Here is a 24,619-nt window from a genome sequence, read left to right on the forward strand (position 1 = left end):
TGTGATCAATAAATGCTACTGGCTGCACTTCTAGTAGTTCAGAAAGGGGTTGCTTTTGATCTATTAGGGCAGTGGTACTTAATTAAAAATTGATTGTTAAGGGACTTTACTGATAAGTAACCCTTTTTTTTTTTAATTATTTTTTTTTTTAATATATGTATGTAACTTAATTTACACATAAAATTTAACTCACAAGCACTAAAACCTTTTTGCAAAGCCCTGACTGGAACATAGCATGTTTTGTTTCAAGCTGCATCCACACCTTTTGGCCTTGGGTCAAGCATCCCCGCTGTCCCTGCTGCAGTCCCTGGGCACTTGGGTACTGTGCCACTGCCTGCTGCATGGGTTTGGGACATATAAATAAAGCTTTTCTGGCTGAAGCTGAGTGTTGGCTGAAGGGTGGTTTTGCTCCATAAAATTTAGTCACCCCGTTGTCCTCCTGTGATAGCTGAAACCACAGGCATCCTGGGGGAGCTCCCCAGAAACACTACCTCGTGTTTTTCTACTACTCCTCTTCTCTTTTCTTACTGCTTCCTCCTGCAGAGCTGCTCTGCTCCCCTGTTGCTTGTCCCGCTCCACTTACATCGTGGCTTTGTTGGGTTTATGTATATAAATATGCATATATTTTTACTATTTGGACTCCATGATTTTGTCTCTCAGGGCTTCAGTTAATACTGTCTTGCTTCTTACCTTTTATGCTCCTTCCATCCCGAATTGCTCAGTATATCACTGCATATCACCCTGTCACTCTTTGCCATGCCCATTTACTGCTGCTGCTGCTTCAAGCTGCAGCTCCACCTAAACAAGTGGGTGGATAAATTACCCGGAGGCTGCGCATCACACCCCAGTGATCCCCTGGCCATTCAGCAAGCCACATATTCCCTGGACACGAAATGACCTTTTTCCTCTGTGGACTATGGACAATAAAGGAGGTGTTTAAAATAGAGTGGGCTTAAGGTGACAGAAAGGCAGCAGTGATTTACCCATGCTATCTACTTTGATTTATAATTTGTGGCTTCTCTGCTGGGGGGGTGAAAAAGGGTTGTTTTGGCTTTCCATTTCTGGATTATGGTGTGGAGGGTCAAAAGCAAGCTTTGACTTCCCATGACCTGAAGTAACATGATAAGAGTTCAGGAGCAAAATGACAAATTACCCTTTAAAATGTGAGCAGATGTCACGGAGAGTAAATTGGGCACAGAAATTGATTTCATGGTATTTGCCTCCCGCGTTGAGGTAACGGACGGGGGAACTTATTTAGGCTGTCAGCAATTTGGGGCACCGGCTTCTCTCCCCAGACTTGCAAAATACCCAGTGAGTTTTGTATGCTCGTGTCCTCGGTGCTCGGGAAGTGATACGCTATTGCTGACAACAACCAGCAGCGTCATTAAAACGGGATAGAAATGGGTATCTACCATTCACAATTTGCACCACCATGCCCTCCTTCAAATAAGTTGAGCAGCTGCATTTCCAGGGAGAGCTGCTGATCTCGGTCAGCTTGACGTTAGCAGTTTCTGCTCTCTTAGTTTTCAAAAGTATTTTTCCTGCCTCGATCTCAAACACGTAAATAATTCCCGTAATTCTCAGATTCTGGAAAATGGAATCATCATCACTAATCGCACACTCCCTCTGCTTTCCTACCCAAAAGGTGCTATTTTTTTTTGTAAAAGAAGACATTGGCACTTTTCTGTTGCAGTCACCGGTGGCCGCAGAGGATGTTTGTGCTACAGTGTTACGGCAATCACAGCTCAGCAGCAGCTTTCATTGTCAGGCTGTCGACAATTCAGGACACCCTGGGTTGTGTTCATTTATTTCACTCTGGCATAATTCCCTTCGCAGAATTTGATACCGTGGCAAATGCATCTAGTTAATAGATTTTCTTAAGCAGATAAAATAGGTCATATGTTTTTAAATGGTAAAGGGTCTTTTCATTTGTTAAACACTGCTTCCTGTTTTCAGTCATTTAAGAGGATTTTCACCACACAAACTGATCCTAAAAACACTCCTCACATTATGAATTTATCTTTGTAACCGTAATAAAATCTTCATTTTTTGCTCAGTTTAACACAGCAGGCTTAAACATCTATTTAGCATGACAAGGATAAATCTATGCTCTCTACTCACAAAATAGGTCAAACGTATTAAAAAGTATGCTCCAATGTCACTTAATCATCAGATACTAACTTTGCCATAGTAAATACCCAGACTTCTTCAGGAGAAGAGTTTTGGATTGAAAAGTTTTAGAAGGGTGTTGTGGTGTTTGGGCCTTAGGGATGTTCAGGAAAAAGCTGAAATGAGCACAAGCTGTAATTATTCATTCTACAGGACTCTGCTGGCCTGGCAACGGGAGGGAGGCATGGGTTCATCTGCTGCACCTGAGTGTGGGGCACCAGAAATGCCTGCGGCTGCCAGGGGCTGGAGCTGTGCTAGGCGCCGTGATTTATACATCTGGCTGTGGATGTCACCCATTTGTCCTTCCTGTATGACCCCCACAAGCACAGTTATCTCCCAGTAATTAGGTCCGTGGGGCAGAAATAGATGTGTTATCCTGTGGGGTCACAACGCGCAGCTCTTGCCACACCTGGAGCTGGTCCTGATGCAGCTGGGAGCTGCCGGCACTTTTTGACGGCTGCATCCAGCACCGTGCCTGTGCAGGTGCTTCATTCGAAGCACACGGAGTATCCCATCGACTCAATACAGAGCTGATAAACACTTGTGCAGTAAAGTGCATTGCAGTGCTGGCTCTAACAACAAGAATCTCACTCCTGCCTCTGGAGAGGCATGAAAATTGTAATCAGATGAACTGGCTGTAGCGCAGCAGTGCCATTTGCATGTGTATGATGTTGTTTAACTTTAGCTGTAGTGTGCTCATTTTTGGAAACAGAGTAAATGTACTAGCAGCAGCTATTTGACCTTCTCCTGAAATCCAGTGAAATGATGCAACAGTTTGCTGGGTGGTTGGTTTTGGTTTTAAAGAGCTTCAACCTAGATGCAGACATTTGTGGATGCAGTGGTCCCTCCTGCATCCCTCCCCGCTGCTGTCTCAGCTCATGCAGAGCCACCTGGGCAGCTCCAAATCAACATCCTGCATCTGCACCGACCTCAGTAGCTGATTCCAGCTCTGCTGTCAGCCTCCCCACAGGGCAAGGTGTGGGGAGGTGGCAGGGACTTGCTGGGAGAAATGAACCCGACTTTGGCAATTAAGTTTGCAGCCGGCTTTGCAGTCATGGGCATGCACAACTGGAACTGATGGAGTTTCCTCTGCCTGCTAAGGAAAGCATGAAACAAATTATTTTCTGTCTTTGGACAGTTTGTAGTAGAGCCGTGAGGGACTTCTAATTGGAGAGCTAATGTGCACTTTCCAGTGATTAGGTAAACACATTTTTTTGTTATTTATTATAGCTTTTATTGCACGGACTCAACTAATTACAAAAACGTCCCTTGTAGAAACCATTTACAATTTTAATTCCAATTATTTTTTGATAATTCAGAAACATTTTTGCTACTATTCATCAGAAAGCAGAAAGTTAATCCATTCATTACCACGCTGAATGGCTGATTTAAAACCAACCATGGATTACAAAGTCAGACTGAAGGTGAAAAAACAGGACCTTGCTGTGCAGAAAGTTGAGAGGCAAATAGCTGTAAAAAAATACAATAAATCATCACTGAAAAAAAATAAATCATTTGCAGAGCTGTAGAAGAAAGGCAGTGCTCCACCTGGAGCATGAACGGTCCCATGTTCAATGAGTCCTTTTGTAACAGCAGCAATGGAAAATCAGGGACGTGCATTTGCCCAAAATATCTCCTCTGAAATAGCTGTAGGTTAAGGAAGCCTGTTTAGTGGGCATCCATTAATGTCAGATTCCCATGGACTTACACAGGGGCTAAAGGGATCTTGCCATGGATAAAAGCAGCAGCTCTGTCCTAGGGAAGCAGCTGTGGTGGGTGCCAGAGGAGGGAGCTCGTTGCTTCTGCGCCCAAAAGACACCATGAATCCACAGCCTGTCTGCTGCTAACCGTTGCTGTTACGTGATAGCTTTGCCAATAAAATGCTAGTTTTAACTCAAAACGTAAAAAGATGAAAAGATTCCAAAAGCCCTCCTAAGCACTGCAGGATGACAACGAATCTCCTCTGATGCCTTCCGCTCCAAAAATAGCAGCTCTGGTCCTCCCTGGTGCTTGTCTCCTACAGCAATGTACTTTCAGTGGAGCTGTGCTGATACGTTTCTTTTAACATAAATTACCCTACTTTTTTTTTAATGTACCCAATCTGGGAATTAAGCATCCAATCTGATTTCCCATTTGTAAGATGTATACATTACGTCCAGTGTTATTACACAAAGCTTCGTCTCTAAGACATGTACAGCTTTTTTCTCTGTTAAGTGATTATGCTCTTTGATACGCAGCCATATGAAATCCTACAAAATTTGCTTCTGACTCCCCCATTTTGTATGCCAAACTCCAAATTTAGAGACCCATAAAACTAATTTATAGGATTCCCTGTGAAAAGCTCTGATTTCTATATATAAAAATACTTTCAGAAATGTGTTCTTACCATCTCTTACCTTCTCCAAGCATTTACTTAAATATACTTTTCCAAAGATGGTTTTAACTGTCAGAAATGGATTGCTGCTTAAAATCGGCTCAACAAGCCATGAATGCAGGTTTTAGGTCAGAAAAAGGAAAATATTTCAGTTGTGGAATACTGTCCATCTCACAAGGTAGGCAGCTTTGTGCATTTAATGGTTTCTCAGCTGGGCAGAGCTGGAACATCTGGAAGCTGTCTGTCCTGCCGGCAGGGCCTGGGACACCGGGAAGGGTTTTCAGGAAACGAGGCAGAGCGCAGGGTGGGAGGATATGGGAAACATCATGTGGGAGCCCTTTGATTTGGTCTGAGTCCTTTAAAGACACACCCCTTGTTTTTCTTGCAGCCACTGTTATCAATGGTATTGAAGCAAGCTCCAGAAATACACACAGAAAGTAAAAAACTGAAAACAGCAAAACCACTTGGATGGCACCAGGCTCATTCAGCAGGAGCTATTGTCTCCCCCACCCAACATGAACCCTTTCAAACATCCCCAGTCTCTTTTCTGGCATTTTAAAATTCAGCCTGGAGCAGAGTGCCACATCTCCCTGTTACTGGTGCAGCATTGCCCAGTTAATTGGGGTTTTTGCTGAGACAGAGCCTGATTTGCTTTCAGCAGCTCACAGTCTGACATGGTTGCTTTGGACCTTGTTAACATAAATCCTCCCTTGCAGCCTTGCTGGACAGAAAATATCAGATCACAGGAGCAAAATGCTCTGAGGCTGTGGGGTTCGGTGGCAGAAACCACAAAGGAAAGCAGGTCTAGCAGCTGCAGCAGAGCGACCCCGGCTGAATATTGGGCCTCAAAACCCACAGGCACAAAGATTTCCTCTGGGCCAGAGTCCCTGCTGAGCTGGCATTTCTGCCTGTACTGTGCTGTGTCCCAGCAGACTGCTTGCTCCCTCGTGGATGTGCAACTTTTCTGAAAATGAGTCTTTGACCCAAAGCGGCCTAGGGAAAAATCTTACCTTTTTCCTTCACCTTACTCTGAAGGTGGGATGAGGCTAAAACTGGAAAACTATTAGCTCAGTCACAGCTTGGAGCTGCAAACTGGTAAATTGAGGTTGAGTATTGCAGGGTATTTCCTGGAGGATGCTGGAGCCATGAAAGACTTCGTGCTAGGAAGCCATACACAGACTGGATCATTCCTGGCAGCTGATGAGCACAGAAAGGAGGAAAAACAATTAATCAACAAAGCTGAGATGTTTTCCAGCACTTCTTTTGCTGTCTCAAAGAGCCATACACAGCAGTGGATATGTTAAAAGGCTTCCAGAGGCCAAGAGCAATGTGCAGCTCTGGACAAGGGATGTGGACCGCTAAGAGAGCGAATACTGGCCAATGTGTTGTCACCTCTTTGGAGAGCTGCCACCCGTTGGAAAGGCCAAACTGCCTGAATAAATGAGTAAAAGCAGGTAACACATCCCAGAGCAAAGCACATTGGATGTCTTTGCAGGACAGTGGGAGGATTTGTGCTTTTTGGCAGTCTCTGCAGGGCTGCTTGCTCTTCCTGCCTCACCAGCCTGGGCATGGCAGCCTGTGAAGCTCTCAGAGCAACAGCCAGGCATCAGGACAAATCCCTCAGTGCTGCTAAGAAGTAAAGTGACCAACGCAGCAGGAGCTGGGGGGCTGCACACCACTGTCCCAGCCAAGCAGGGAGCCTTGCTGCGGCAGCACTTTGCTGGAGAGGCTCCATTTGCTCCCTAACCAAACTCCACGGTGGACAGCAGGGCTCTTCAGTGCTCATCATTAGAGATGATTACTCTGAAAAGAACACCGTGTCTGAGGTCCACCGGAGCTGGCAAGGCTCAAAGACCCTTTCGCCCCCCTGATGTTTGCCTGGAGCATTATTTTAGCACGCTCCAGAGGGACTCGGCAATGCTGGCTGTTAGGGGAGCAGCACAGAGGGAAGTCGTATGATTTCTGAGAGCTTCTAGTACCCTCCTGGGAAAAGGGAAACTGCACCGAGGCTTGAACCAATGTGCACTTGATGAGCAGGCTGATGAATGCTCCCAATGCAATTCTGCATGTAAGAAACCTGGAGACCAAGGCTCCACAAGCAACAGCTTCACAACTTTTTATTACCTGCCCTAGAGTCACTGTCATCTTAAAATTCTCTACAAACATGAAAACAAATCATCCTGTCAAAAAATCATGCATTAGAAACAAATTATGCTCTCTAAAAGCATCTTGGCAATATAATTGATAAACTGCGAGTGTAGGAAATAATTGAAAAAGTGGGGGGGGGGCATGCAGGATAAATGACTAAAATAGGAAAATAATGAACACGTGTAAATAAGAGCCACAAACAATAAATATAAATTATGGCGTGACAAACTGTAAATAATCAGAGCATTTCAGGCCTGAAATGTGATCCCTCTTCGGGGAAAACTTGTGTTGGTAAATCTGGAAAAGGCTGAGAAAGGAAAACGAGAAGAGACGCGGTTATCAGGGCTCCTGGAGCTGGCAGGTACGATGTATTAGCCCTCAGATCCATTACTCAAAACCTGCACTCGCTCTGTGGCAGCATGGTGCGTTACCGGCCCTCTTCCTACCTCCACCCTGCCATACAAACTGCCCTGGCAAAGGCGATGCCACCAGCCTTTTGCACCCCGCTATAGAGAGATTAAAAGAAGAGGAGTGACATTTATCTTCCCTGGTTCAGCCATTTAGAAAGGGATTTTGATGACTGTTGTCTCCTGATTCACCCCACTTTCCCCTTCCCTCCCCGGTGTCTTCGTGTCCATGTGATATTCAGAAATAAAGGACCACTGTCCTTAGGTTCTCCTGCAGGTGCACGTCAAAATGGCTGTTTGGCTACTGTGAAAGATTTTAACCCACTTTGTTTCCAGGGTGTGGGAGGTGGATGAGGGCTGGCAGATCTGCTCCCCGGCCTCCTGAAAGCCACGGTGAGGGAGGGGAGGCACTTGGTGGTGGAGATACGTTGTGCTCTGCGGTGAGGGGGTAATAGCAAGAAGAGAAATGGCATTAAAATGCAAACTATTGATGGTGGTGATTACTGTGGATAGTCCTCTTCCATTAAGCAGCACAGAATCCATGCCTTTCCGCCTTATTTCAGCTGTGATTGCTCCCGAGGAAAGCTCTGGTCACAGCCCATCCGACAGGGCCTTTGAGCAGAGCTCAGCGTGTGGTGCTGCGGGTAGCAGAGGGCGGCTGCTCGGCCTGTTGTCCTACAGCCGTGCTGGCACTCGAGTTTGGCCCGAAGTGCTACAAAACGCTGCCAATTCAACTTGGTGCTGGGGCTGTACCGCTCCGGCCTGATGTCGGCGATGGCTGGCAGTGTAAAACAGCAGTGAGGTTGCTGTCAGGGGCTTGAGAGAAGGGGGGGAGCAGGTTTGAAATGCTGTGGGGCAGAAGAAGACAAGGTTCACCCTCCAGAACATGTAGCATGCAGCAGCCCGATAGCCCCAGCAAGCTGATGAAGTGCCTTGCACTGTGGGATTGGGGGAGATAGGGCAGCCAAAATGTCCTGAAGTTAATGTAACCCTACCAGCGATGGTTTGGGACATAGCCTTGCTCCAGTTTAACAGGGGGTTTCATGAGACTCAATTAGTGAGGTTATTAATTAATCAATTATGTAAAAGAGATGAGCAATCAGATATCCTGTTCTACAGTGATACAGCTCATTGTTAAAACTTAATTAACTCATAGGCTTGGGGACAAAATTAAAAAAAAAAAAACAAAAAAAAAAACACAACAAGAAACAAGGGAAAAAAAACGACCACCTACTGAAGAATCAGTTAGGAAAGAATGAGTTCAAATGAGGCTGGAAATTGGCCTTGAGACCAGACGGGACCTCAGCCCTGCTCTGAGAGGAGACAGCATTATTTTAGGTAGTTTAACAAACAGCCTGATGTTCCTCTCTACCACAGCAACCAGCTGAATTAAATTGCTCTCTCTCACTTGCCAGAATAAATGTATGACAAGCCCATTTGTATAAATGGATATACTGCCCACCAGTCAGACCTGGCCGATGCTGCCCTTGGGGTCGGAGGCAATGACTGGGGGCATGGGTTTGCACCCCAGATCCTCTCCCTTAGCCAACACCACTGCAGCACGAGCCAGGGAGCAGCAGCGGCACTGTCAAGCAAAGGTGCCAAAAGCAATGGGAATATCGATCTGCTCTAACAGCCCCTTGTAACCCACCATATTTCAATGGCCTACATTAATCTGTGGAAAACCTACATCTTGTAACTGACGTCGTTTTATTTAATTTTACTTTAGGCTAGTAGTTATGTAGGTCAATTCCTTGCCACTTGTGATAAATTGACAAGTCATCTGTGATGGAGCAAATCCTTGTCGGGGTGTTCCTGCTCCTGCAGACTCTTACTTGGCCATATTTGCGTTGACTGATTTTGCGATATTCAGCATTGAAAAATCAGTAACAAAACCTGCAAATAATGTCAGTTTAGGTAATATGTTTTCAAAGCATAAGCCAATGCATTTCTGGACCTTTCTTCTAACAATATGCTCTGGGGTGGATTTTCCCATGTTTAAGGGCCAGATTGCAAATGTATTGGCTGGGAATGGAAGTGGAGTCATGCTCCAGCAATGATTTTTATTGAGTAACTATAGATGGGGAGAGGCAGTTACTACCTGGCAGAGACCCTGCATTTTAAGTTTTCTTTATGAACTCTCTCTCTCCCAACTCTTTAGCATGGAATTGCAGGAATTTATAGTGAGCCCCGAAAGAAGTTGATACTTGAGCCTAGTAGCTGCCAGACACCATATTTCTTTCTAAATCTGGTGTCAGCAGTGGGGTTTCTTGCCGAGCTACAGCTGGAAGGGTGGCTTCATAGGCATTTAAGGCACACATTAGAGCTTTTTACATACCTTTGCCTCATTATTGGGCTGATATAGTGCTGGTAAAATCTAAATGCACTTACCTTCCTTCTGGACTGCCACTGTTTCTTTTTTTTTTCTTTTTTTTTTTTTTTTTTCCTTTTTTTAACCTAGCTTTCAGGGATTCATTTCAAGCAGTTACTAGCTATTGCACACAGGGGACAGGAACAACCCAGCTCAGAGCAAAAACCTGCCTCTGCGGTTTGTGGGTTGTGATGGACTGATCCTGATCAAGTCAGCAGGAATTTTCCATTGGCCTGGAGAAAAGTAGGATCTGTCCTGAAAGCATCCACATTCAGTGGGGCTGTTATTCTCATTCTTACTTATGTAAATCTTTGTTTTACCCCTTATTTTTTTCCTTCTTCTAAGACTGCATAAAGCCTGCTGCTCTTCACACTGCCCAAACCTCCTCTAGAAAAGATGGTCCTGTTTCGACGGTGGGAGTGCTCAGAAAAGCAAAAGCTTATTAATAACACTCTGCCTCCTTTTAATCTATTTGAAAAGCTGTACAGTGTGCAAAGCTGTTGTGACATTTTTTTTTTTTTCCTTTTTAGTATCTCACGGTTTGATTGTCAGTATTTAAGACAAATGAAACTAATCATCAGCGAAGGTGCTGATGCTAAAGATTTATAGCTGTGGCTTTCAACAGGAAAATTCATGAGAGAGGACTGCGTGTGTGCATCTGTGTGTAAGCACGCATCTGTCAGGGGAGTTTTTAGAAATAAAACAAGTATGGTCATTACCAAAACAATATTAGGAACATTGGAAAAATATTTATATGTTGGAAAGTGGGGGGAAAAAGGTTATTTCCTTGTAACATTTTAATCTTATAATTTGTCTCGTATGTCCCTTTTCACACAGAGGTATTACTTGGAGGGACTTGGTCATCCTCCAGGTAAGAGCTATCCCTGCTAATCTCTTTACTTTAAGGCCAGACTGACCTTTTATCATTGCTGGAGAGATGTTTCAGCAGCAGACACTCTTCAATATCACTTGGAAGGCAAAGAGTGTATCCCTTAGCTGGGAGTTCATGAGAATTAGTCCCAGATTAGTCCAAAATGGAAAAGAGAATCATGGAAAAGCTAGATATAGAACAACGAACCTTATCAAGACACGACAAGAGGGACATAATCTGCTATGAGTATTTTAATATATGAAACCCAAGGACCAATTCACATCATTTAGCCAGTACAAGTTGTTACAGAAGAGATTAGCAGCATACACGTTATAAAACGCCAAGTCAACCTTATATGGGGCATGTAAGAAATTCCCAGAAGTGGATATCCCAAAACAGGGGAGTCTGAAGACAATATTCACTGAAGCAGGAAGGTGGTCACAGGAGGGACCTGCTGGTTTTCTCTACAGGGGCTCCCTAGGGATGGCAGTGATGGGGCAGATGATGCTCCAGCTGTTCTGGCATATTTTAGCCCTGACCAACACTTCTCAGGGCAGATGACCCAAAAACAGCGTGTATGAATCTATAAACTTGTATATAGATGAGTGTGTGTGTGTAGCAATGCATGTGTGATACAAAACAAGGCTTGCAAGATACCTGCAATTTTGAATCTCAAAGGGATTTGAAAAACAAAAACAAACAACGACAAAACATACCCTCCACTTCATTAGCAGCTCACACACTTTTAAATTTAGGGTTTTGTTTGTGTGTTTGCCTTCCAGCCCCCACAGAGTCTGGCATCTGGTGCAGCTGAATCACTTAAACAGGAAAGACCAAGCACTTCAAAGAGTCTCATGGGTTTTGGAAAGGGAAAAGCTCATTTCTTCTCAAGAGTCAGGTAAGGCAGCATACTGGAAAGTAATGTGGGTTACCAGTAGTAAAAATAAACTAATGAATGAGATCAATTTAACAGAAGTTTAAGGTAGGTTCTGGGCAGTTTCTGGTTCTAGATGAGACAGCTCAGCCAACAGCTTAAGGACAGACGTTATAAATCTATTAGATGAGATCATAATTGCATTAATATTTGAAAATGTATTTAATTCTTTCATGTGGTACTTTAATATTAACTAAAATATTTGCACACACAGAAGAAAGGTGATAACATTTTAAATTCTGTAATTAGCACTGTAATAACCTTTCCTGTTTAAACTTAGTTAATAAAGAGGAAGCCAAAATTTAGTAACAGAGTCACAAAAACTATTTATAAGTGAGAATGGCTTCCCCCCAGTTGTATTCAATGTTTTTGTCTTCATTTATACTGTATATAACAATGTGAATGTGGCTGTGTTTACAGAATTGCCCAGAAAACCTTCAGAAGAGATATAAAAATGTGATTTGCAAACAGGGGAGGAAATAACCCTGAAAGTTTCCCCCACCCCCTTCTACAGCTAGTTTCCTTAAAGAAACAATTTTAATTTAATTTGTAAAGTTCCGGTTTTGGTACAGCTATTGCTTTCAGTTTGGTTTCATTACTGCTTTTAAAATACAGCTTTCTAGAGACCTTACATTAACTTCACAGATTACAGCTGACATTGAACAGAGGTAAAAGGTATAAACCAAATATAAAAGACCATCCATTTCCATGCATGATTAAATGCTGACTCAAGGTACTGCTGTATTTTTGATCCCCAAAGTTTAATAAAATTTAAGACAGGCAATCAGGAGTCGCAGACAAATTAAAATTTATTGAGACAGACAAAAATGCAACTATTTCAGACTACAGTTAAGCATTTACAGTTAACCAAAGAAATATAGCAAAATGTTCACATTCCACTTAACTCCTTATGGAAAAAGCATTCAGAATTTACTATGCAATTCTACTTACTATGATAGTCTACATCCATCTACAGTAGGGACATCAAACTGAAACACATAATATTTGGATCTCTCCTTACAGATCTACACATTTAACAGTAACGGACATCAACAGCATTGAGAAAAGTATAAAAAGACCAAAAACCACCTACTGTAGAAAGGGCTTTTTGATGTATAGTAACTGTACAAAGCAGTCTATGTATTAAAGGAACTTGAATGGCGTACAGAAGGGCCTGCAATAAAAGCCAACAAATGTAGGAAGCTAAGCTCGGGCGATCTGGTGGTCTGTATCGAGTGATGACCTTAGATCTATGTCAGTTGCTGCTTGAGGGGAAAAATGCTACAAAACTTCTAATATCAAAATATTCCCATGCCAGAAATGTACACTGAGACTAACAGACTAGGCTGGAGAGGCAAAGAGAAGCATTCACTAACAAACAGTGTTGTTTTAAATATAAACTTTACATTTTCAATATAAACTGTAGAATAAATATTAAATAAACATTTCTAATGGTTTAAAATAATAGTATGGAACGGCTTAAAAAGGGCAAAAAAAAGGAAAAGGATTCTTTGTGTTCACAGCAAAGTCTAGTAATGACCCAAAAAACCCAACTGTGCTGAAATCTGAACTCAAGGAGATTTTGATTTAACCACAGTAGTTAAAAGGACACCTTGAACCATAAAGCAATGCCTAACAGTATTTCATAGTCTCTAATATGAAAAGAAAATGAGATTAAAAATTGGTTTGTGTCTCTAAAAGAACGGGACAACTCTGATTCCATTTTTCACAATAAGAAAATATTTGAAAGGTCAATGACTTGATTCAGATGGGAAGTTCTGCTTTGAAAAAGAAAAAGAAAAAAATAGAAAGAAAAAAGAAAAAGGAAAAGGAAAAAAATAAAAGAAAAAGAAGAAAAGAAAGGAATTCAATTAAGCCGCAAGCAAATTAAATCTTTTACAAAGCATGAAGAATGGAAGGGGCTTGATCCAACAAAGAACTGGTTCTTGGTAGAGTGGCTGGTTCCTTTTAAAGAAATAAAGCATCTTCTTAGAGGAATGTCTCAAATTGGACACATGTATCTACATTATATGTGTGTACATAAATATACATCTATACACACAAATATGTATATAAATGTACACAAACGTACATGTTTATATAGCCTGCAGTTCCCCTGACCACTGACCAATGCCAGTGGATTTCAGAAGGGCTTTGTTAAATAGCTTTGTAGTTTTGGGTAACATGCTCAAAGCAAACCGCAGTCTGAGCTGCCACTCAAAGCACAAACGTTTGTCTGACGTCTGCCTGACAAGGCTATGACACATTATTATTTGATATCATTCTCTTTAAACTGTGCTGTCGCTGTAGCCTACTGAACATAGTCCATAAAATTGTATTTTCCTGATGCTGGCCCAGATTCGGAAGACCAATTGGAACAGGTAACTGAATGATCACCTGGATAGGGGCATCAACACGAACCCAGGCCAGTGGGGCTGTGTGTACATGTGTGTGTGTGTGTGTGTGTGTGCGTGCGCGCAGGCTTGGTATTTGTTCCCAGATCATCGATCTAGAGAAAAAGAAAATGAAAGAGGAGACAACGCCTGAGCCCCTGCAACATGTGGTGTGTGAAAGGACTGCCTTTTCTGTATTGCTTTTCCACTCCCATCTGAATGCAGAGGTCCTGCACGGATGGGGAGATGGGCTGCAGAGCCCTAACAGGTTTTGCAGTGGGCATTGGCTCTGAAGAGGTGTGAGGACCACAGCTCCTGGGACAGTGTTTCTGGAAAAGTGACTTCTGCCAACCAGCATGGTATGTCCCTGCTTTCCTAGCATAAAGGAATTCTCTGGAATATGTTTTGACTCCATACTGTCAGCACATCTAGAGCCAACATTAATTCAGAGGAAAAAAAAAAAAGTCTAATTATTTCTCTGTGTAATAAGCACATTTTTCATTCTGCAAAATAAATCATAGGCAAATCATGGGCACTGCTAAAATACTTACAGCTGCTTCCCAACCCAGCAGCTCAATTATGGTACCCAGAAAAACGTCCAAAGCTATGGGAGACCCACCTGCTGGACTGGCAAAGAGCTCACGTGCTGTCTTTCCCTTGAGTTTGAAACCTTGAAAATGCCTTGTCACGTAAGCATCCACACTGAAATATTTACACTATTCGGGCTTTCATTAAATGCCTCCAACCAATGTGGCCCTTCCTGCAACTTCTCCCAATGAGAGAACTGGCTCTAGCACACTGCTAAGGGCTGCCACACGCCTCCCTGGTGGTCGGTCACCATTTACTGATCCTGACCTTGAGGAGAAGCACCAAATGGCAGCCTCTGATCATGAAAGCCACAAGCCAAAGAACTCACACAAACACACCCAAGTCACACAGCCAGAGGGGGAGCCAGGAATGCTCTCAAAGCATGTGCAGACTGCCCAGTCAAAGTTATATACTAGCCATCTACAACCAAAAGGCTTTTTTTTTCCCTTTAGAAATATTGATCTGCCAAATGCACTCCTGCTGTAACTCATCGACATCAATGGGCAGCATTTCTGAAAAACAGCAAAAATAATGAAAGGTCACCACAGTATATTCTTGCATCAGAGAACTGCCATGGGAAAGGACACAGCAAATAATTTAATGTCAGTGTGCTGTGATACAATTGTAGAGCTATAAATACAGGGATGATGCTGAGGGAGTCACAGATTGTGTTTTAATACTAGTCTCTTTTACGTGTGTGTTAGGAGTGTGCAGCTTGTCACACTGAGCAGAGGAGTTAAGCTTTTGAAACACTCCCACTTAAAGTTGCTATTTTAAACAGGCCAAATAAATATTAACTATTTAAATTATAGAAATGACAGCTTATTACTTTTGATGGTTAGTGTCTTTGAAAGCTATACAGCTTTGCAATGAGGGATTGCTTAGAGTAAATAAACACCAGACAGACCCACGGTGTGTGAGTTGGGAGCAGAGGCTGCCTGTGTGACATTAGTGCACTTAGTGCAAATGAGGTCAGACGGGAGCTGAAGAATGCCTGTGGAGGCGGTTATGTTGCTACAAATTGATGACACTCTTTGCTCAAACACTTTGATAGTCAGACGGACTCTGTTCCCTGCCCACAGGGCTCGGTCCGTGATAGCTGCAGGTTCTCAGCATCTCTCAAGATCAAGGCCATGTTGCTTAACCAAAATAACTCTGTCAGAGAGCTGATCTATGCTCCAGTGGGTTTGGTTTTCAGCGTGGGCTGGGCTAAGCCTGTTGGACTCATTCTCAAAGAATGTAAGAATAAAATCAGCACCAAACCAGAGGGTTTCTTTCTGGATTAAGCCCCTGGTGCTAGGAAGCCAGAAATCAGTATCCAAAGAGACTTACCCTAGAGGAACACAACAAATATGGAATAGAGAAGGAGACGCCTACTTTTCCTTTTTCATGAAAGAAAAATTACTGTTTCTGATATGATCCAGGTAACAATTTATGATACAAATTGTCTATGTTTGATAACAACAGAAGGACTCCTAAACCTTGTGCCAGTTTGCTGAGCCCCTTCTGTGATTCTTCTTTCACACAATATATTTCATAAGCTGTGCAATTGAGGATTAAGACATGAAATGTTTTTGAAACAAAATTCATTGCCCCTGTGGATTAGAACAAAAATCCCCCAAACCAACTGAACAAAAGCTGAATTCCAAACAGTCCTCACTGGAAAAAAAAAAAGAAAAAGCTGTCTTCCAAATTAAAGAGACCATACAAAATTAAACTCAGTAGAGAGGGAATATTTGTGCCAGGTACTCTCAGATACAATTGCAGAGATATGATGTGACTTGCAATATTGTGCAAAATGTGAGTCCTTAGAATGATGGGCACTACCATATATAGCCAATTTCATCATCCTTATCATCATCTTCATCTTCGTCATCTTCATTAGCTGCTCTTACATGAATCTTCAGTTTTCCTTCTTTGTCTTTTTTTGCTGCTTCAGGTTCCTCTTCCAAATCATCCAGCAACACAACAGATCCACCACTGCCAAAATCCCCTGAGGTTTCCTGCTCTTCTTCTGAAATAGGTAAGCAGGAACAGTCATTTCCTCACATGACACCCAATCCGTTGTTTGTCACTACCCTTGTCATTCAAGCTCATTTGCAGTGTTATTTTAAAAATTAATTCTCTTAGCTGTTCTTGAAAAAAACCTCTAAATTTCAGTTTTTATTCTAATGGGATAAATATATATATATTAATTTACTCTAAAAATTTTACTTGCTTGAAAAACAATGCATTACCCTACACCCAGATGCTCAACTGATTTTGAGGTGAGTATTGACTCAGTTCACATGCATGCAGGCCAGAAAAGAATTACTCATTTGCGAATACTTTCAATGCATCATGACTAAATAAACCAGTCTAAAAATAATCCACAGACTGATTTTATTTAAGTGCATAAAACATGCTTTGCAAGTACACCTATTTAGCCTAACACCACTGATTCAGTTCTGGGCAACCCAGACCTTCTAGGTCACTCTTTTTTTTTTTTTTTTTTTTTTCTTCTTCTTTCTGGAATTAGAACAGCTGCATCCACAACCATCACTAATACCCAATACCACTAAAATCTTGCTTGTGTAGGTATAAGAGCTAACTGGCGAGTTTACTATTGTACTGTCAGCTATTTTGGGTCTTCATTGCTGATTCATAAAATTTTACAGATTGGCCTTCCTTTGTCTGGAAAGACATTGTTCATGATATTCCTGTCCATGTGTGCTCCAAAGTATACAGAACAATACATTTAATAACCTTGTATAGCAGTCCCATAGCCTTAATTATCAGTGACTACATATCCCAAGCTGGCAGCAAAAACATCTTATCAGTGGCTATTGCATGCTTCCCTCTGCTGTAGCCCCTCAGCCCAAAGGACAAAGATGTGTATATGGGCCCATTTGTAATATGAATGGGAAAATAAAGGAGCATGCTGAACACTGGTAGTTATGTTTCCCTGTTGTCACTTGTGTTATCGTACTTCATCTTACAGCAATGGCAGGGCTTACAACGATGTTAATTCCTTTGCTATCTGAGGAGAGACCATCATTACTCACCACAACTAACTGTCCCTTGTTTTCTTGAGCCAGCTATCTCATTCCCGTACTTATCAACACACCAGCACTGCCCTGTGCTGCCGTGGCACTGAGTGGCTTTGTAATAACCTTCTTCATTGCACCGTGGGATGAAAGCACCTGAATAAAATATAAGGTATAATCAGTGATACAAGCCTCTATACAACCAAGCAGGCATATAGAGTGTTATGAACTTGTCTCTTAGTTACATTAAGATCTTCACAATGTTGGCAAGGAAGTACTTGTGATTATCTGGTGCCTAAAGGGGAGCAGAAATTATATATGATTAACTATTTTCAGGCACCCTGGTCACTGCACAGTGCATGAATGTTTGTGATAGCACATGGAGGGTGAAGGCATATGCTACTAAAGATAGGTTTTGTCTGTCTCCGAATGATTGATATTCCCAAAGAGCCTCTTGCAGATTTAACTCTGGGTTTTAAGCTTTTCTTCCCAACTGGAATATTACCCCAACTTCATTAATTCTGCATTTCCCTTCCATTTGCACTCCTTCAGTGTTTATCATACACGTCTTCCCACAACACTGTAATTATCCCTGGAAGGTATCTGCCATCTGCTTGCTATTCATATTAATCGCAAGCACAACTTCTGCCTTACTGAGAGTTCCCATGCTTAGAAGAACTAATGCATAAGCTTTACAGAGAGGGACAACGGGATCTGAAATCCCTACGTCTTCAGCTTTGAAGCCTAAGATTTATCTCAGAATAATACCAATACAGTTCAGCCCTGCAGAATGTGGTTCCTTCTGGCTTCCACAGACAGGCAAACTCTCGGGAGGAACCTGTGTTATTGTTCCCACCACTTTCAGCAGGTACACTAAATGTACTTCAGTATGAAAAGCTCTCTTGTCCTTTGAGACTAGTTAGCTTTATTCCCAGGGGAGGTCAATACAGTCATTTTCCATTCTTTGCCAATTGCTTCAATTTGAAACATAGCAGAAACCCACCCTTGCCCCAAATCTCGTCTCAAATGACTTTTGAGAAAGCGTTTTCTCCTTTGTCAAAGACACCTGTGATTTACTGGTCACACAGTAAGTTTTTAAACTAGTTCCATGTGTATTGCATGTCTTCAGACAATTCATGTGTCAAAGGGTCTATTTCCACTATATTTCTCAAAGAAAAAAATGAATGAGAAGGTGCTGCCCAAATGCCATGAAATTTTCCATACACAATACATAAAAGGGGACGTCAGTCAATCTCAGATTTATATATATATATAATGAATCCTTGAATTTCCAAACTCATTGTAATACAGAACTTTTCTAATGTTTAAATGCCAGTAATGTAGTTATGGAAGATCAGAATAGAAATCTTTGAACATCAGCAGAAATCATATATCTGATCAGTTTTGGAGACCACTTTACTTTCATTAATGAAAGTATTTTAAATAACTTCAAAGCATGGTCTTATGGTTTGTTTGCTTATGGGAACCACCACTATATTCATGTGCAAGTGAAAGCACAGTGATGACTACTAAAGACTCATTTTTGCTATTTATAAAAAAATGGTTCATCGTGCACATGTATTCACCTTTGCAAGTTACTGCTGAATGTTTGATCCCTTATTTCAGTATTCTTTCATATTTGTGATCATGGCCTCTCTCTGTTAAACACTTCAGGTGTTTATCAGACAATTCAATACCTTGGAAAAAGTGCTCTGGTGCTGATTTTCAGCTCCCCTGCTATACCAGTTGTGCATCTGGCTCCAGGGAACTACCAAAGGGGGAACCTACGTGGCTTCACAGCGTGAGCAGAGAATGGTCTCTGTATTTTAGATTGTCTCATCCTTTCTCTTTTCCTTGGGCAATGCAACCTTTCCCTTCTTTGAAGTAGGCCTTTTCACATAGTTTTACTGCTTTCCTTGTAAGGTATTAAAATGTTCCATGCTGACTGTAAAAGCCATAGATTAGAAAAAAAAATACGGCCCAGGCTCACTGCCAAGATAACTATGTGTGGAAAGGATTTACACTTCGGGTCACAGTGTGGAGTGGAAGGTACTTCTCTTTCTGCAGGGGAAACTTATGCTAATTTGTATGTGACACTGGAACTTTAAATATTTAGCACATTAGCGTCACGGTGTTTGCCAACCATCAGGGAGAAGACTGCAGCATGTCCTTGTCAGTGTGTCAGGTGCAGGTGATAATCCGGTGACAACAGAGAATCACTGGAAGCAAGTGTTGCATAGAGTGATGGTTCATCCTGTAACCCCCCACAAAACCAGCCTCTGTGTGCATTAGAAATAAGCTCTGCCTACAAGTTTTGGTGGTATGGAGCATGGCATCCAAACACTGCACTTGGCAGGGACATTTCCCTCTAGAATTTGGTTGGGCGTCTGAGAACAGCTGTGCAGTTTGGGAGGAGAAAGGAGTTCCCATTTCCTTTCCCTTCTATGCTTGCACAGCCAGCGCTTCCCCACGTGTGTGGCGCTTTGTGGTGGGGGCTGCTGCTAGAGCAGCTTCACTATTCACCACTTCACAGCCTTAGTTGCTCCCCACTGACTTCCTCGGGCTAGGGAATCATGCTTCCCCTGACTCTCTATGTCCCCACAGTATTTAATTATTCCCTGCAAACTGGAACAGCGCTGCTGAATCTATATCCTCTTTATGGATCCAAGTCTAGGTCTCTTAGTTCTGCATTCTTTCCTTATCTATATAACACTCCCCTTCCTCAGAGGACACGGGGAGAATAATTATATGCTAAAGATAGTGAAGCACACAGGTAAAAGCTTGACAGAATTAAGTGCTAGCTCCCTGTATTAGCTATTATACCAGCTCAATTCACTGGGCTGATATAGAAGAAAATAGTGATGGGAGCAGAAATTTATTACCTTAGTGATGTGGGAGTAGCATTATCAGGATGCACAGTTGTATGCTCTAAAAGTACACTCTCTGCAGTTAATTGTACTCTAGATAAATCTGGTAGGAAAAGATGAATAGTGCTGTTTACTTTTTAATTCAGTCCCCTGGGATGCTAGACTCTATTTGAAAGTCTCCGAATTCAACATATCTAATGGCAATTGCTTTGAAGTACTTTGTTGCAACTGTCATGTGTGTTGAAAAATATATAGAGAACAAAATATCAAAAGTCATCATTTTTTATCAATGGATACAAGTGAACAGAAATCTTCCTCATGCACACTGTCCAGACTGTAAATGCTGTTCTCTGTATGTCAGGGACAGAGAAGGAAAGAGAATAATTAAAGCCTAGTTTCTCTGAAAATATTCATCTCTCTTTTCAATTTTTACTGTTGCTACAAGCAGTATTTTTGTCACGTGTATGTTTGGTTTTCCATTTGCATGACTTTTCACTCAGTCAAGAGAAAAGACACTGTTTTCTGCTGTATAAATAGCCATGAGATCAGATTAAAACCTCACAGAGAGGTGTCATTATGCAGCCAGACTTTCAAGGCAGGTGAAGCAAAGAGCTCTTCTCCACAATATTTTCTAGCTTATTGAACAATCTATGCCTGGTGTTTCTTGATTTGTTGAGCTTACCCACTTTTACCCTTTATTTTTTTTTAATATAGTTGACTAGGAGTTATTTGTGGTAAGGGACTGTTGTTACTGCTGTAACTTTGTCATTTTGCTATTGTGATCAGATCCCAGTGACATGCCATACAGCTGCCTGTGTGTTGTACTACCTGCAACACCGTCATTATTTTTCCCACGCACTGGAACAAACCACTTATGTTTCAACCTAGATGACATTTATTGCATGCAGCAAATAACAGCAAAGCATAAAATAAATATGGGATAGCCAAAGCTATCTATTAGGAACTGGGCTTCTTATTTTTTCAAGTGGCTTTGAAAATCATGAGACCCATGAGACAGAGCACACAGTGGCTTCCTCCACCAGGACGCACGTTTGAACAAAAATGCAAAATGTTTACTGAATGTAGCACACACACAGCTGAGCGATCAATCCTCCCTTCACTCCCACTGCTAGGCACAGCAGGAGCTACAACTCTGAAACATCTTAATCTTTATGCGAACATGCTATGAAAAGATGATGGAACTAAACCATAATCCCTGTAGCCTTTGGGAATATTTATTCTCATTTTAAACCAAAGAATCCAGGCCGGGATTGTTTCTAAGGTATCTGAACCTGTAGTTCAAAGCACTGGCTTCTGGGTTTGGTAAAGAGGAGCTTTGCAGAAGTGCTATTCACAGGGTCTGCTAACGAGCATCAAGAAACATCAGAGTACAACCTAAAAGCAGCCTCAGAAGCAAACTGAAGCCTGAAATGCATTTCAGCAGAGCTGCCATGCGCTCTCTGTGCCACAGCTCGGGATGCTGGTGAGAAGAGGTTTGGTTTGAGTGTCATATACACGGAATACACTGTTATACTTTTAAGTAGGATTAGACAAAACTGACCCCCAAGGCACATATACATTACACCGTGACTGGAAGAAGATATGAACCTGTTGGCTATACACTGTGGCACCTTCCATCAAAAGTGGGAGGCTTGAGTGTGAAGCAACTTCTGTGCTTAGTGCTGACCTCCCAAGTGATGAAGGCAATATTACACCCTGCTCAGATAAGGCTTTGCATTTTTGAGAGCTGTAAATTAGTTGTGAACCCATTGCCATGCTGACACCTGTTCTGTATGTTGCTATCTCAGGATTTGTTTAATTTCATAGTTTCAGGCCTATACTCTGTGGTGCATATTCCTGATTCAAAACATTAGTCTCTAATTGAAAAACCATTACTGCGTATAAAGTTACAATAATCACAGAAGCTTTAATTAGTTGAGTAAATGAATGGCAAGTAATCGAACTTACCCAGCAGACTCTTCCCTCTACTTAGCTTTTGAATTCTATTCATTTCGTTCTGGCAAGGAAGGCCTAAAATATAATGGATGAGAATCAGTTTCCAGATGGTACAGGACAGACTCTAATGACTGACTTCACTCCTGACATGAAATGTAGACTACAGTACACCTGGGAACGAAAGAGGGCCATATGCTGGTACTGTACTGCAAAACAAATTTATGTCATTAACTCTACTAATTAAAAAAAAAATAAAAAATTGCTACATACTTTGTTTGAGACTAGTGTTTGGGGGCCAGTTTCATTGTTAAATTGTTTTTCTTCTTTTCACGAAACTGATATAATGCCAGCTCTCTACTTTTTGATTTGCTTATAGACTAATTTCTGCATTAGTAAGAGAGTAAGTTCTTGAGCTTTCTACAGCTTGTTTCTAGACTGTGTGCTGGCACTTATCACTGCTTTGTTTCTGCATCAAGGGATGCTAATATAGTTCATCTGTGACATTAAGCATAGTTACACAATGCCCTTTTCACACCAGTGCTAAAGACAGAAGCTTTGTAGTGTGGCTAACTACCGATTACAAAACTATCCCTACAAGCAAATCAATCAAAATTTAAGCTTGGGGAGACCCAAACAACTTCTCTTTGTACCGCAAATTGTACAACTCACCACCTGGCTTCTGGAAGCAGTAACACCACTCATTGTTGGAAAGCTTTCCGTCTTTGAAGGAGTCACAGGAGTTGAAGAGAGGCTTGACACATGGCTCATACTTATCAAGATAAATGGCACTGATCTCTGAGGGATCCAGCAGCAGGTCGTAGTTCATGTCAAGTTTGTTGAACATCCAGCCTAAGGAATCCTTACAGATTGGTAGGATGCTGGTGTCAAATCCTGCAAGAAGACAGGCAAATATCCCCAGCTGAATACCAGCACAGGAATCATTGATAAGCTGAAGCCATTCTATTTTTTTTGTTTGTTTGTTTGTTTTGTTTTTTATTTTTTTTTTTTGGCTGGACTCTGAACATTAACTGGATTTGTCCAAACCAGAACAAAATTCTCAGGCTGAACTGATTCAGTAAAGCTTAACACCCAAGCATGGTGGCAGAAAGGAGTGCTACTCCTATGCTTTAGGAGCTGCAGGGTGGAGAGGGCTGAGATTTGTTGCTGATTACTGTAATTCAAAGTTACTTCTACTCAAAAAACATCACACACACATTTATTTTTTTTTCCCCCCGTCCTCAGTCCAAGGGTGTTGGCCTTATTCTCCAAAAAATGAAATGTGATGAGATCTGCCTCCACTCATTTTTCAAACCAGGCTGAGTCCAAATGCAATTTAAATCCTGTTTCCAAGGCCTGTTTCTGGTTCCCTGATCAAATTCTTTCCTCGCATGCTCTCACCTTCTACTTCTCAGCCCAGCTTTTCACTCTTCAAAGCCCTGCCTCCCGTGGTGGACAACAAGAAGCTTTGATCTGGATCACGTACTGTTGTGGAGGGTCAGGGGTATGAAGGGAGGAAGCATCTCTCTCACTTGACTCCCCCCTGAAGAATGGCAGCGTTTCAGCTGGGTGCTCCACAGACCTGCACGTGCTCCTGTACACGTGATCAGCATTATTTGTCCTTGCCTGCTCCAGGATAGTGCAGCAAAAGAGGATTCTGCTCTTCTAGTACTTTGGAAATCATCGTCATCACTCATCTTAATAGCACAAATCCTTAAAAGACTGCAACAGCAGTGACACCACAGGAAGACCAAGACATGCATATGGATACGCACAATGTATATGAGATGCACGTGCCTGTATTTTGCAGTTCCCACAAAAACAGAGGCATTACCTTCTTTTACAAACAAGACAGTACATTATTAGTCCGTACTGTCACTGCATTTTTCAGTGCTTGGTACAAACAAGGACTAATTTCCAAATTATTTATGATGCAAGAGAGTACATTTGTGCTAATAAATCTGAGAATAAGGATCTCAGTTCCAACAAGGACTCAGGAACATGCATACATTAACTGCGGATTTACACATAAAGAGGGTACCTGAATCTCCTGCCCCAGTACCATGTGCTCACGTTGCTTCAGCTGCATGGTAAGCCTGCCTGTGCACTATTTGTTCTGCTATGGCCACGTGGAGAAGCCTGATGGGCTTTTTCCTTTTGTTGCATCTTTCGTTGAAAGAGGTCAAGCTTAGCCTTATGTGCTGTAAGTGTCAAGTCCCATTTCTAGATGCTGCTTTGTTAAAGTGAAACCTAAGATGTTGCTGGAATCACGCTGACAGTTTGTCCAGGCTCTGCAGCCTACCTGCTATTTTAAGCATTAATCCAAGGGAGGGCAGTGCTTTGTGCTGGAAGCTGTGCTTTTTGTATGCAACTGCAGCTGAAGGTTGTCAGTGACATGGAGGAACAATCAGAAGGGTTAACTAATGGGAAGGTTTATGTCATTCATAATACATGTTTCTCGAAGAAAGGAAGAGGCTAACACCATTTCCTCAGGGCTAGAGGCAGCTTAGGCAGCGAA

General features: G+C 42.0%; 1 protein-coding gene across 2 annotated transcripts in view; it reads right to left on the reverse strand.

Moving 5' to 3' along the window:
* Positions 1–13,093: 13,093 nt before the first annotated feature.
* Positions 13,094–24,619, reverse strand: part of SPOCK1 (SPARC (osteonectin), cwcv and kazal like domains proteoglycan 1) — a 285,128-nt gene continuing 273,602 nt past the window's right edge. For both annotated transcript variants that reach the window (XM_032196945.1, XM_032196944.1), the window contains 4 exons: positions 22,774–22,995; positions 22,117–22,179; positions 17,300–17,437; positions 13,094–16,269 (listed from right to left, as the gene is read on the reverse strand). In XM_032196945.1, coding sequence (XP_032052836.1) covers positions 16,079–16,269; positions 17,300–17,437; positions 22,117–22,179; positions 22,774–22,995 — 614 coding nt within the window. In that variant the 3' untranslated portion in view covers positions 13,094–16,078. The remainder of the gene's footprint in view (positions 16,270–17,299; positions 17,438–22,116; positions 22,180–22,773; positions 22,996–24,619) is intronic.

Source organism: Aythya fuligula, chromosome 14 (genome assembly GCF_009819795.1).
Source record: "Aythya fuligula isolate bAytFul2 chromosome 14, bAytFul2.pri, whole genome shotgun sequence".
Taxonomy (NCBI): domain Eukaryota; kingdom Metazoa; phylum Chordata; class Aves; order Anseriformes; family Anatidae; genus Aythya; species Aythya fuligula.